The sequence below is a fragment of the Dreissena polymorpha genome, chromosome 16 (genome assembly GCF_020536995.1).
Source record: "Dreissena polymorpha isolate Duluth1 chromosome 16, UMN_Dpol_1.0, whole genome shotgun sequence".
NCBI classification, from domain to species: Eukaryota; Metazoa; Mollusca; class Bivalvia; order Myida; family Dreissenidae; genus Dreissena; species Dreissena polymorpha.
Window position 1 is genome coordinate 17437268 of NC_068370.1, and position 15554 is coordinate 17452821.

Consider the following 15554-nt stretch of genomic DNA (forward strand, 5'->3'; position numbering starts at 1 on the left):
ATTTCATTAAAATGTAAACAAACCAATCTATTCATATTTTATTCACAACATTAATAAACATGTAGTATTTATTGAAAAAAACTCACATAATGTTATGAAAGTAAAATAAAAACGAAAAATATGAATGAAAAAAGCAGTAATCAATAACAAGAAATATCTTTAAAAAAGATATACGGCGTTGATTGTGGTTGGAGTTTATGGAAGGTAAAGATTTAAATGAATGAGATCAAGGATAGCTAATATCTTTTTCTGTGCAGTTTTTAGCTGCATCAAACGCAGTACGGGATGTTACGCGGAGTTTTCGCGGCTTATTTTACATTATTACATATTGCTGGGCATAAACCTATAGATACAAAAAAGAAAACCAAAGTCAACCGGCCACACGCGAAGTCTCCGTACATATTTTAAATATGTATACGCGCGTTCTTCGAACAAACCTGTTTGAGTGGTTTATCGGGAATTGCTACGTGTATTTGATTCGATTATTAACAGTATCGAGAATCATCGCGCTCATACTTAATACATTAGTCAATATGCTGCAATAATACATTAGTAAATATGATGGAACAATTCTTGTTAATTAATTAAAAATAATATTTATCATGGTATTGTTGAAAACACATTAAGAATCTATTATTGACATGCCATAAAATAATATCGCTGGATATCTTCATTTCACATCTTTCTGGTGGTAAAGAAAATTCTGGTTCACCTAGTTCACGCTATAGCGTCTTTATTATATAACTATTATATAACTGACCGCGAACTCCGAACAGCACAGAAGGTCTGACCTGTATATAAACTCTGACATTCAAACACACTAACCGCGAACTGACCCCTTATACCTCGCGGGTTGAAATGCAACACATTAAAGTGAGGCATCGCTTCCACTGCTCTTTATACTTTTACATATAACATGTTGACAGGAATATGGAAGTCAGTACTAAATATGAGAACATGGCCTTTAAGTACACAACGTTCTCGCGCTGAAAATCCTCTGAAAATAAAAGATGTACGCACAAACTGTATTGATGTCGAGATTGAGTGTAAAACTGTTCTATCTATAAAGCCTTTTTATTAGAGATAAAACTGTTTCATGCTGAACACGCAGTAAAACAGTGGTACAAAGACGCGGACATGTTTCCAATGTTCTAGTGGTATTATCAAATCAGCCAATGCAGTCAATGAAGTGTATTCATCTGTACTTGGCCGCGGGAAGTTTTATTTGAATTCTATTGGACGCTAACAAAGGTCAGGCTAAGGTGAAAAGCTGGCGTATTCAGCTGACGCCGAAAAAATAACACAAATACTAATTGGGCCGCTACCATCATTTTGTGCAGACTACCGCAACAGATTTTAACTAAAAAACTAACACTAATCATGTAAAGGTTTAACTAAAAGTAACAAAAAAAGACTGAACAGGTGTTTGATTTAAATCAATAAACATGTCTGATTTTCCAAATTTCAACATTGATTTTGAATGGTTAAATGAGTATGAAAATAAACAGGTAATTTTGAATGTGACCGAAGTCGACCACAACATAATGTCAGAATTCAATATCGACCCTTCATTTTTTGATGATGACATGGAAGAACCATCCTCTAACGAAATCATTCAAAAACCACCAACAGAAGAGAAAATTCTAGTCTCAAATGAGATAAAAGAAAATGATCATAAATCAAAAGAAATAAAAGGCTTTGTGCCCATAAGCCTAGGAGACATTGACAAGTACAATGCTCAGCAAAAAAACAAAAACACAGTCAGAAAGCATGACTCAAATTTGAAGAAGTTGAAAACATTTTTTTTAAAACAACAACAATTACCTACTGATATAACACACATTGAAATGAAAGAACTTGATAACATCTTATGCATGTTCATTTTGTCTATAAGAAAAGAAAATGGTGACGAGTACGAAACAACCTCACTGAGCTCTTTTGTATCAAGTATAGACAAGGAACTTCAACTTAATTAAGTTAATAAATGCAAATTATGCACTTCATTAATACTTTATTTAGATGCTGTTTAATTTTTGAATGTTCGTAAAACTATCAATGACACAGGGCTTTTTTCCCTTCTGTGAGAATTGCAATTTTTCTCATTTTTAGAAAATTGGCAACTTAAATTTTCACAATTTCAAGAAGTAAGCAACTAAAATTTTCTCAATTTCAAGAAGTTTGCGACTCAAATTATCACAATTTTAGAAAGTGTGCGACTCATTTATTTAACAATCTAGAAAGTGTGCGACTCATTTGTTGAACAGTCCTCGACTCATTATCATGAAAAAGCCGTGTGACAATGTATCAACTTAATCCTTTGCCTGCTGGGAAATTTGTCGTCTGCTAAAATGTGGCCTGCTTTATTTCTAAAATTAGCATTTTCTTCGAATTTTTTTCAAAGAATATTATCAGAATAGCAAACAGTTTGGATCCAGATGAGACGCCACGTTCTGTGGCGTCTCATCTGGATCCAAACTGTTTGCAAAGGCCTTCAAAATTTGGTTCCCGCACTGAAAGGGTTAATTACTAACACACAAATACTATAATTTTGACATTCAAAATGATTGAAGGTTACTTGATTTTCAAACCTTCCAGTCTAAAATGAAAAAAGTTAAGAAAGAAGGCAAAGGAAACAAGGCGAATGCGGCCCAACCAATAGAGCAGCATGAAATTCAAAAGCTCTACGATAAAGGGCAACTCGGTAATGGAAGTCCACAGGCCATAATAAACTCTCTATGGTTCCGATTCACAACAAACTTCGGCATGCGGAGTGTGGAAGAACATTACAATTTACGGTAAAAAATAAAATTTCAAACTTGCTGGAATACAGAATATATACGATGCATCTTGACTTATAACTATTACTTAAAATTGCAAATTTTTCTGTCACTTTTTCTGTCTTATAAATATAAAGGCGAACTATGTCTTATAACACATTAACAATTCAACTTTCCAGTGTCTGCAATTTAGATTGTACATGAACATGTATCTAAAAATTTGTTCGTAGACTGTTCTGTCACCACAACTTTAACTGAAAATAACATTGTTTTCACTGGTCGTCAACCTGAAAATTAAAAAAAATAAGCCCTTAGAAAAAACTAAACTAAACAGCAAATGACAGAACTGCTCGAGTAATAAAAAATTAACAATTTATTGTTGAACAATTAATTTAACTTGAAATCTATAACATTTGAATATAAAACATTAAGAAAATTTAGCATAAAAAACTACCCTCAAAAGTAAAGTAGAAAAAAAAAGATTCACCTTTCCGAATTAATTAGATGGGGTGATGTGAAGCTGTGCCGAGACGTAGAAGGAGATGAGTATCTGGAGTTGGTCGAGAGGCAGACAAAGACTCGAACGGGTGCAACTGACGAAGCAAGAACTGTGCCGCCAAGAATGTGGGCCAATGATGAAGACCCATCCAAATGTGTTGTCGCAACTTACAGGTTCGTTGTTTCTATAATGAAAATTGAAATAGACAGATATTATATTCCAAAATGTCCAAATAAGTTAATCCACATGATTTTTATATACAGAATTGAAAAAACCCTCTTATACTATGCAGATAAATAAATGGTTAAAAAAAGTTATATATAAACTAAATTTATTTCATAAAATTTCTTTAAACTTTAAAATTTGTATTATAGAATATATGCGTCAAAACGGCCCCATCGGTTTTCCGAGCCCAGCGACCCATTTTACTTGTCAACAAGTACAAAAGCCAACATCACTGCGACTACTGGAAATGAGCAATGGTTCATCAGCATGAAAATGGGCATAAAAAAAATTGCACAAATTATGAAACACATGTGCATTAATTCTGGAATCAGTAGAAAACTTACAAATCACTCTGCCAGGAAGCACATGGTTCAGAAGCTGCGGGATTCAGGATGCTGCTCCACGGATATAATGCAAATCAGTGGACACAAAAACGTTCAAAGCATAATTAACTATAGCAACATTTCCATTCAGACTCAAAAGAAATGTTCCAATATTTTGGCAGGTACTAGCATTGCCAAAAGCAACGAATCCATTGCATCAAGCATGTCCCAAAGCATGATGCAGCGCGAAAGCATCGCCATTTCATCTTCGTCCCATTCACAACTGGCAGCACTTCTGAATCCTGGACAACAACAGCTTCCTCAAGAAGTTACAGCAACTTTAAATCCAGAAGCAATCTCTTTCCCCACCCACTTTGACTCGACACGTTGGGGTCTGTTTTTTGGGGCAACAGTGAACATTTCAAACTTTAATGTTTACTACGGTGATGCCAAAAATGAAAAATAAGTAACTGATTTAAAATCCAATGTAAAAGTAATGTTAAAATCCCGTTCGATATTGTTACTGTCCATTTTCTTGTTTAAAACTTTCACACAACACTGTTGACACGTTCGCCATGAAAATGGCCGTTAGTTTGTTTGTAAAACTTACATGTACAAGGCAAATATGTTCGCATAAAATATATTGTAAATTTATATTTAGTGCAGAAATTTTAATTTAAAGTATTGATTTCTGAAGTCATTTTACTTTTTATTTTGTTAAATTGTGTGCGTTAAAATGTTCTTGATTATTGTTAACTTTTGAACTATTTTTAATGTGGAAATATGCAGACGCTAGCGGATGTAATAAGGCCGCGTCTAATTTACATATTAAACTACCGTAAATCAATAAAAATTAGCGGTGGTATGTTTTCGTTACCTCGTTGAAATTTGCTTTTTTGCTTTTTATGTGGCATAATAAATAGAATATATGGTTGGTGACTTTTGATATCATGTGATATCAGACTCGGCCGATATGGCGTGTGAAAAGGCTCGGCAAGCCTCGCCTTTTCCTACGCCACATCAGCCTCGTCTGATATCACATGATATCAAAAGTCACCAAAAATATATTCTCTATTTATTATGCCACGACTGCATATTTACGTTGGAGACGCTGACGTGATATTTTTAAGTGTTATCGGATACCCATCCGATAACACTTTTAGGCTCCGCCCATTAATGACATTGTTTAACTCCGCCCGAATTTGAGTTCATCATTCTAATTTCTAGCGTTCCATGTTTATAATACTAAGTCCCGCCCACTCGGAGAACTACTTTATGTAGGCGTGGAATGTCGCTCATTTCATTAAAATGTAAACAAACCAATCTATTCATATTTTATTCACAACATTAATAAACATGTAGTATTTATTGAAAAAAACTCACATTATGTTATGAAAGTAAAATAAAAACGAAAAATATGAATGAAAAAAGCAGTAATCAATAACAAGAAATATCTTTAAAAAAGATATACGGCGTTGATTGTGGTTGGAGTTTATGGAAGGTAAAGATTTAAATGAATGAGATCAAGAATAGCTAATATCTTTTTCTGTGCAGTTTTTAGCTGCATCAAACGCAGTACGGGATGTTACGCGGAGTTTTCGCGGCTTATTTTACATTATTACATATTGCTGGGCATAAACCTATAGATACAAAAAAGAAAACCAAAGTCAACCGGCCACACGCGAAGTCTCCGTACATATTTTAAATATGTATACGCGCGTTCTTCGAACAAACCTGTTTGAGTGGTTTATCGGGAATTGCTACGTGTATTTGATTCGATTATTAACAGTATCGAGAATCATCGCGCTCATACTTAATACATTAGTCAATATGCTGCAATAATACATTAGTAAATATGATGGAACAATTCTTGTTAATTAATTAAAAATAATATTTATCATGGAATTGTTGAAAACACATTAAGAATCTATTATTGACATGCCATAAAATAATATCGCTGGATATCTTCATTTCACATCTTTCTGGTGGTAAAGAAAATTCTGGTTCACCTAGTTCACGCTATAGCGTCTTTATTATATAACTATTATATAACTGACCGCGAACTCCGAACAGCACAGAAGGTCTGACCTGTATATAAACTCTGACATTCAAACACACTAACCGCGAACTGACCCCTTATACCTCGCGGGTTGAAATGCAACACATTAAAGTGAGGCATCGCTTCCACTGCTCTTTATACTTTTACATATAACATGTTGACAGGAATATGGAAGTCAGTACTAAATATGAGAACATGGCCTTTAAGTACACAACGTTCTCGCGCTGAAAATCCTCTGAAAATAAAAGATGTACGCACAAACTGTATTGATGTCGAGATTGAGTGTAAAACTGTTCTATCTATAAAGCCTTTTTATTAGAGATAAAACTGTTTCATGCTGAACACGCAGTAAAACAGTGGTACAAAGACGCGGACATGTTTCCAATGTTCTAGTGGTATTATCAAATCAGCCAATGCAGTCAATGAAGTGTATTCATCTGTACTTGGCCGCGGGAAGTTTTATTTGAATTCTATTGGACGCTAACAAAGGTCAGGCTAAGGTGAAAAGCTGGCGTATTCAGCTGACGCCGAAAAAATAACACAAATACTAATTGGGCCGCTACCATCATTTTGTGCAGACTACCGCAACAGATTTTAACTAAAAAACTAACACTAATCATGTAAAGGTTTAACTAAAAGTAACAAAAAAAGACTGAACAGGTGTTTGATTTAAATCAATAAACATGTCTGATTTTCCAAATTTCAACATTGATTTTGAATGGTTAAATGAGTATGAAAATAAACAGGTAATTTTGAATGTGACCGAAGTCGACCACAACATAATGTCAGAATTCAATATCGACCCTTCATTTTTTGATGATGACATGGAAGAACCATCCTCTAACGAAATCATTCAAAAACCACCAACAGAAGAGAAAATTCTAGTCTCAAATGAGATAAAAGAAAATGATCATAAATCAAAAGAAATAAAAGGCTTTGTGCCCATAAGCCTAGGAGACATTGACAAGTACAATGCTCAGCAAAAAAACAAAAACACAGTCAGAAAGCATGACTCAAATTTGAAGAAGTTGAAAACATTTTTTTTAAAACAACAACAATTACCTACTGATATAACACAAATTGAAATGAAAGAACTTGATAACATCTTATGCATGTTCATTTTGTCTATAAGAAAAGAAAATGATGACGAGTACGAAACAACCTCACTGAGCTCTTTTGTATCAAGTATAGACAAGGAACTTCAACTTAATTAAGTTAATAAATGCAAATTATGCACTTCATTAATACTTTATTTAGATGCTGTTTAATTTTTGAATGTTCGTAAAACTATCAATGACACAGGGCTTTTTTCCCTTCTGTGAGAATTGCAATTTTTCTCATTTTTAGAAAATTGGCAACTTAAATTTTCACAATTTCAAGAAGTAAGCAACTAAAATTTTCTCAATTTCAAGAAGTTTGCGACTCAAATTATCACAATTTTAGAAAGTGTGCGACTCATTTATTTAACAATCTAGAAAGTGTGCGACTCATTTGTTGAACAGTCCTCGACTCATTATCATGAAAAAGCCGTGTGACAATGTATCAACTTAATCCTTTGCCTGCTGGGAAATTTGTCGTCTGCTAAAATGTGGCCTGCTTTATTTCTAAAATTAGCATTTTCTTCGAATTTTTTTCAAAGAATATTATCAGAATAGCAAACAGTTTGGATCCAGATGAGACGCCACGTTCTGTGGCGTCTCATCTGGATCCAAACTGTTTGCAAAGGCCTTCAAAATTTGGTTCCCGCACTGAAAGGGTTAATTACTAACACACAAATACTATAATTTTGACATTCAAAATGATTGAAGGTTACTTGATTTTCAAACCTTCCAGTCTAAAATGAAAAAAGTTAAGAAAGAAGGCAAAGGAAACAAGGCGAATGCGGCCCAACCAATAGAGCAGCATGAAATTCAAAAGCTCTACGATAAAAGGCAACTCGGTAATGGAAGTCCACAGGCCATAATAAACTCTCTATGGTTCCGATTCACAACAAACTTCGGCATGCGGAGTGTGGAAGAACATTACAATTTACGGTAAAAAATAAAATTTCAAACTTGCTGGAATACAGAATATATACGATGCATCTTGACTTATAACTATTACTTAAAATTGCAAATTTTTCTGTCACTTTTTCTGTCTTATAAATATAAAGGCGAACTATGTCTTATAACACATTAACAATTCAACTTTCCAGTGTCTGCAATTTAGATTGTACATGAACATGTATCTAAAAATTTGTTCGTAGACTGTTCTGTCACCACAACTTTAACTGAAAATAACATTGTTTTCACTGGTCGTCAACCTGAAAATTAAAAAAAATAAGCCCTTAGAAAAAACTAAACTAAACAGCAAATGACAGAACTGCTCGAGTAATAAAAAATTAACAATTTATTGTTGAACAATTAATTTAACTTGAAATCTATAACATTTGAATATAAAACATTAAGAAAATTTAGCATAAAAAACTACCCTCAAAAGTAAAGTAGAAAAAAAAAGATTCACCTTTCCGAATTAATTAGATGGGGTGATGTGAAGCTGTGCCGAGACGTAGAAGGAGATGAGTATCTGGAGTTGGTCGAGAGGCAGACAAAGACTCGAACGGGTGCAACTGACGAAGCAAGAACTGTGCCGCCAAGAATGTGGGCCAATGATGAAGACCCATCCAAATGTGTTGTCGCAACTTACAGGTTCGTTGTTTCTATAATGAAAATTGAAATAGACAGATATTATATTCCAAAATGTCCAAATAAGTTAATCCACATGATTTTTATATACAGAATTGAAAAAACCCTCTTATACTATGCAGATAAATAAATGGTTAAAAAAAGTTATATATAAACTAAATTTATTTCATAAAATTTCTTTAAACTTTAAAATTTGTATTATAGAATATATGCGTCAAAACGGCCCCATCGGTTTTCCGAGCCCAGCGACCCATTTTACTTGTCAACAAGTACAAAAGCCAACATCACTGCGACTACTGGAAATGAGCAATGGTTCATCAGCATGAAAATGGGCATAAAAAAAATTGCACAAATTATGAAACACATGTGCATTAATTCTGGAATCAGTAGAAAACTTACAAATCACTCTGCCAGGAAGCACATGGTTCAGAAGCTGCGGGATTCAGGATGCTGCTCCACGGATATAATGCAAATCAGTGGACACAAAAACGTTCAAAGCATAATTAACTATAGCAACATTTCCATTCAGACTCAAAAGAAATGTTCCAATATTTTGGCAGGTACTAGCATTGCCAAAAGCAACGAATCCATTGCATCAAGCATGTCCCAAAGCATGATGCAGCGCGAAAGCATCGCCATTTCATCTTCGTCCCATTCACAACTGGCAGCACTTCTGAATCCTGGACAACAACAGCTTCCTCAAGAAGTTACAGCAACTTTAAATCCAGAAGCAATCTCTTTCCCCACCCACTTTGACTCGACACGTTGGGGTCTGTTTTTTGGGGCAACAGTGAACATTTCAAACTTTAATGTTTACTACGGTGATGCCAAAAACGAAAAATAAGTAACTGATTTAAAATCCAATGTAAAAGTAATGTTAAAATCCCGTTCGATATTGTTACTGTCCATTTTCTTGTTTAAAACTTTCACACAACACTGTTGACACGTTCGCCATGAAAATGGCCGTTAGTTTGTTTGTAAAACTTACATGTACAAGGCAAATATGTTCGCATAAAATATATTGTAAATTTATATTTAGTGCAGAAATTTTAATTTAAAGTATTGATTTCTGAAGTCATTTTACTTTTTATTTTGTTAAATTGTGTGCGTTAAAATGTTCTTGATTATTGTTAACTTTTGAACTATTTTTAATGTGGAAATATGCAGACGCTAGCGGATGTAATAAGGCCGCGTCTAATTTACATATTAAACTACCGTAAATCAATAAAAATTAGCGGTGGTATGTTTTCGTTACCTCGTTGAAATTTGCTTTTTTGCTTTTTATGTGGCATAATAAATAGAATATATGGTTGGTGACTTTTGATATCATGTGATATCAGACTCGGCCGATATGGCGTGTGAAAAGGCTCGGCAAGCCTCGCCTTTTCCTACGCCACATCAGCCTCGTCTGATATCACATGATATCAAAAGTCACCAACAATATATTCTCTATATATCGCTTTTAATACAACTGTTGTTAAAAGGCAGCAAATACGAGTGTGCAGTGTAGCTGAATGACTTATTCATATGGGACGTGCATTATTGTTTGCTGAATGACTTATTCATATGGGACGTGCATTATTGTTTGCTGAATGACTTATTCATATGGGACGTGCATTATTGTTTGCTGAATGACTTATTCATATGGGACGTGCTTTATTGTTTGCTGAATGACTTATTCATATGGGACGTGCATTATTGTTTGCTGAATGACTTATTCATATGGGACGTGCATTATTGTTTGCTGAATGGCTTATTCATATGGGACGTGCATTATTGTTTGCTGAATGACTTATTCATATGGGACGTGCATTATTGTTTGCTGAATGACTTATTCATATGGGACGTACATTATTGTTTGCTGAATGCAGGTGCATTTAAATTGTTAAATTTTTCAATTTCACAAATCGCAGTCTTATGATGGCGCACATCAATTCAAAAAAGTCTTTAAAGTTATATATTTTAAAATTGTACCATACAATCAGTTATATCTTGACATATTGCACTATATGATATTCGTGCGACACTGATGGCGAAGGGTATGTTCTTTGTTATAAATTTGTTATACATATTTTTTGTAATATTAATAATAATTCAGAGCCCTTAATATAGTTGAATACGTCATCATATCCAACAGAAGGTTGAACCTTGTTCGCAGAAAGGTGTTAGTTTACAGATTTCAAGGCCTTGTCGGCATTACAGTCTTGTGGGACATTGTAATAAAATATAGGACAGTTTTCGTATGGCTAAACATTCCACTCCTGCTGATTAAATACGTTAGAATTTAATCGTCCGTCAAGTTAGAAGTTCGTATATAAATTTAGAACGGCTTACGTAGAGATCCTCGGTGTGGTAATTGAAGACATTTGCCTGCACAACGAGCTGCTCGTTGCGAACGACCGAGACCGGAAGTTGGAGGCTCACAAAGAAAGGTTGAAACACGCGGAGCTGAAATAGTAGGTATGCAATGAAGTATAACCTTTTAAGTTTTAATACGTGACATGTACAAAGGTCGCTGCGTTAAAATGTGTATTTGACGTATATTGGATGATGAATATGTTAGCTTATAGCGGATAAATACATGAATTACAATTAAAACTACATAAATTTATGTATGCATATTGTATAGTGTTTGGTTCTCAACAAACCTTATCTTCACATGTGCAAACTCGTTTTATGACTAACAGAGAAACATTGAATATATCCTTAAGCGTAACTAATGACTTAAATGTGAGTTGAGCAATAAGGTGTTCTACCTCTGCAGGCGAAGTGGACACTGCCAGTCTGAACTGTCCGTCAATTGCAAAGCACGTGGCCACCCATGACGTCATCGTGTCTGGAACTTTCTGGGAAAATTGCGTCTTTCCAGAGGCGCTGCCATAAGCGAACAAAACAGTACTTATGTTGATTTTTGTGGACACATAAGTTTATCAACTGTGAAAATATTGCCGATTAAACACTTTACGAAATACATGCAAGCGTATTATATCTTCAGTTAATGTATGCTATTATAATACACATTTATTTTTAGAAGGAGGCTTGTTACAGTGTTATTGACACAAAAGTCCCCACAGAAGATGATTTACGGGTACATATGTGCATATAGATCACAAAATATATAACATATGACATTAAATATAGAGAGAATATAATGTGAGTTTTGGAGAAAGATCAAGTTTATCATTTGAGGCTTAGAACAATGGAAGCGTGAGGCTTGCCAAGCGCTAAAATGGTTCGAGCCGAGCATGATAAACTTGAATTTTATCCAAAACTCACATAATATTCTATTTTTCCTATTATTTCCTCCCTTTTTCATATCAAATATTGCATTTTTGACGATTTTGTTTTTCCGAAGTTGACAAAAACAGATTCTCCAATTTTTGGAAAAACCCAAATCTGATCTAAAAATATTATAGCGATAGATCAAGTTTATACGATCGTTGTTATACGATCGATTTTCATCTGGTAATAGGATAAAAATTGTTATTATGATTGAAGTTAAATTACACGGACAAACGATCAATATATTACGATTTATGTTTATAAATATTTATTTTAAGAAACATGTCGTTTCAATACGTTTCTTGTTGCAGGAATACCTTTAAAACAACATAATAAATCACAAACAACATATCTGTTTCACCGCGGCCTCAGCCTCTCACCCTGCGGAAACGTTCAGAAACAACCACGTGTCCGGAAACTTCTTTCGGATGGTCACCTGCTTCCCGGTTTCAATCGGACGAGCGGAGGTAGAGAATGGGAGTGCAGAAGAGTCAAAGGAGGGCCGCGTGGTGGTGCTAGGGATATTCGTCATCATGGCGAATGTAGATGTTCGTGTGTGTAATGTTCCTAAACAAATGTAAAATCTAGGGTTTAACAAAACATAAGGTTGTTCTTGGGCTCAAACCTGATATCCGGATATTCACAACATTGGAACTACTAAACTCATTAGCAGGTGCAAACAACTCTAAAAAGTTGTATAGTTGGGTCAATTAGATAGTTATAGTTCATCTTACATGCGATTATTAAAGATTGTTAATGGGTACTCATGGTTTAACCTCTCATTACCTGGTTTTCCAAAATATAGAAATTTCTTCAGTAAGTATAATACATACTTAATATTTTAAGCACCGTATATCTAAGCTAAACAAATCGTTGACGTACAGCTTTTGTCAAATACAAATTGAAATAACATTCTTAATTACTTCATTACATAAACTATAAAAATCATTCTCACGTCCAGTGAATGGAAATTCGGGTGTTGTGGTTGTTACCGGTTCTTGCAATGCCATGTTTATATATTGCAACCCAGCAGACTAAAAATGAAAAACAAACATAAACGGGTAAGATTGAATAACATGAACGATTCACTTCACCTAATGGGGGAATAAAAATATATATCTGCGTCCACTTACACTACATATCCTCATTTTAATTCTTTGTGGAGATCCTAAACTTGTTTTTAAGATTGATGCATCAGCCATGTCATTTCATATTCGTATTGCATTGAAAATCGTAAACAAGTGAAGTACAAAAAAGTTTGCATACTCTACCATTGCATACCCTACCATTGCATACCCTACCATTGCATACCCTACCATTGCATACCCTACCATTGCATACCCTACCATTCTGGCAATATTATCGGTGGCAAATGACATTTGTCGGACAATATATGCAATATTGCCCAGCGAATGTAGACCTATAGAAAAGGTTTACTTCGCGATACACGCCTTACATTGTAACTATTCATCATAACATAATATAATGCGTAAAGTGCATTTGTAATTTAGAATCATTAGGAATCACAGTAAAAACACATTAACAGAAAAGTCGAATGATAATAATGGCAATAAGTATAAGCTATGGAAACTATCATTTAAATAAACATGTTCGACCTTAAGTGTGAAATATTATCACAGTTCAATGTAACTTACGTGAAGTATCAAACTCCAAGAAGAAAAATCCAGACGGGTCGGGTCCATCCATTCGCTTGGTAACAGTTTCTGAATAGCAGATAAATGTATTTCATGCAAATGCGTGTAATCGTAAAGGACAATTGGACCTAATATTATGTACAATCGCCATTGCTTTAAACCAAAATTAAATCGAATGTTTGACAGATATTATAAATGATTTTCGCTTAAGCGGATTTGTGTCAGTATTTAAAAAAAACTTCGTTGAAAAAATCAAAGCTAAATATTCAAGGCAAAATTAAAACAATGACATCCAATGAATAAGTGTGGTCCCCTTCATATGAATATGTCGGCCAAGCTGTCAAAGCTGAGAATATTTAATGAAAAAATGTTGACGTCTGGTGCGAGACTGGTTTTGTCCCATGAAGCATTATCGATTCTTCCGTTTTATATAGCGCCAACACATTGTAACAACTTTTTGATACATTCAAAGACCTTGTGTTGCTTTCCTCCCTAACCACGCGTATCGTGCAAACCCTCTTGGGATTTAGCTACTGTGTACAAGTTAATTTAAATCATTAATTTGTGACGGGTTGAGTGTTGTGTCTAATGCCAACCGCATACAGTTCTATAATCTTGTCAGAGATTTTATAAATAACCATCTGTATCGACCAATTCATCCAATCTCACTTTTACCTTCACCTTGACATTTTGAGATAATATTTTATTGGTTATCTAGATTTATCTGTTTTATCTAGCAGCAATATGTTTTACTAGTAACTTGGATTCTTACATAACGATTAAAGACCTGGAGAGCGCTTTTAACTTGCGACTATTGACTTTCAACTTCTTCACGGTAAAACCTTGTGTACAATCTAACCATCATCTCTACTTGTACTAGTATTAAGTCCGAGATTGTAACCATCATCTCTACTTGTACTAGTATTAAGTCCGAGATTGTAACCATCATCTCTACTTGTACTAGTATTAAGTCCGAGATTGTAACCGTGAATTTTGTAAACAACAATTTTGTAAACAATGGCCGGAGAAGGCAAATAAATGAATGTTAACGAACACATGAATGACACATGTATTAACATCAATGCATATACAGTAGACCATACTTTCATATAAAGTATTCGACATCTGGAAATACTGTCCCGTAACGTGTGCCGAATTCCTTGTTGCCAGGAACAAGTCAAAAGTAAGAGCTCACAAGAAATAATCGGAGAGTCAACATGCCACAATTCAATCCAGCCACACATGACAGAATGAGAAGATTTTATCAACTTGATACATAGTTTTACCTATGACTATTCCCAAATCTTCCCATACAACCTTTGCTTAACTTTGACACAGGAATGCCCAATTCACGGATAGTGTTCGTGCAGTAAGCATTTCATAATGTCCCCGCGTTTTTCCATTAGTTAACGGATATAGATAAACGAGATATTACGTAACATAAACGTTTTTCTTTCCATCTGACCAGTGACCATGCCAATCGTAATGCTTGTTTTCCCAAACAGCTTATGTTATAATACTCATGTAAAGCTCAAAAACGATTATTGGTTGTGAAGGGACCTGCTAACCTACCCCTGATATATCGTTGCCTTCGTCCAGTATAAGGATGCTTTTGTCCACCGCCAGAATGTAGAACCTTGAGTGATCTCCCCCTGACAGGTGGACGGTGACGTCACTCCCCGGACGCGTCTCTTCGGCATCAAATTTGATAATTGGTGCAGTCTGAAATGTATAATTTATTTCGTGAAGATCTATATTAATCCATGTATGCATAGCGTCTAGAAAAAAGGCCTTGGCAAACAACGTAGACCCAGATGAGACGCCGCATGTCTGCGCTGTTTGCTTAAAGGAATTTCTGTAAGAAATATTCTAAATACAGAAATAAATATACTAGACATCCCTAATTTTGGGAATAAATTGATCCAATTTTGAACGATGGGAGAGTCCACTAGGCATGAATGGGTTAATATGTTCTTACTTGTATGTTTGTAAAAGTGTATTATAAACATAATGATAATTTCGGCGATCGAACATAACACAAAAGATTTTA

General features: G+C 34.6%; 1 protein-coding gene and 2 long non-coding RNA genes across 5 annotated transcripts in view; all 3 read right to left on the bottom strand.

Moving 5' to 3' along the window:
- The window catches only part of LOC127862286 (ovostatin-like), a 46686-nt gene that overhangs the window by 13333 nt on the left and 17799 nt on the right, over positions 1-15554 (bottom strand). For all 3 annotated transcript variants that reach the window (XR_008040532.1, XM_052401354.1, XM_052401353.1), the window contains 6 exons: positions 15077-15226; positions 13505-13573; positions 12805-12883; positions 12230-12416; positions 11324-11441; positions 10902-11015 (listed from right to left, as the gene is read on the bottom strand). Coding sequence is in view for 2 of the 3 variants with exons in the window: in XM_052401354.1 (XP_052257314.1) it covers positions 10902-11015; positions 11324-11441; positions 12230-12416; positions 12805-12883; positions 13505-13573; positions 15077-15226 (717 nt within the window). In the remaining variant the exon portion in view is untranslated. The remainder of the gene's footprint in view (positions 1-10901; positions 11016-11323; positions 11442-12229; positions 12417-12804; positions 12884-13504; positions 13574-15076; positions 15227-15554) is intronic.
- On the bottom strand, positions 2496-4477 carry LOC127862306 (uncharacterized). The gene is made up of 3 exons (XR_008040541.1): positions 3846-4477; positions 3265-3460; positions 2496-3064 (listed from the first exon to the last, which is right to left on the bottom strand). It is a non-coding gene; the product is annotated as an uncharacterized LOC127862306 (long non-coding RNA).
- Positions 7845-9336, bottom strand: LOC127862305 (uncharacterized). The gene is made up of 3 exons (XR_008040540.1): positions 8967-9336; positions 8386-8581; positions 7845-8185 (listed from the first exon to the last, which is right to left on the bottom strand). It is a non-coding gene; the product is annotated as an uncharacterized LOC127862305 (long non-coding RNA).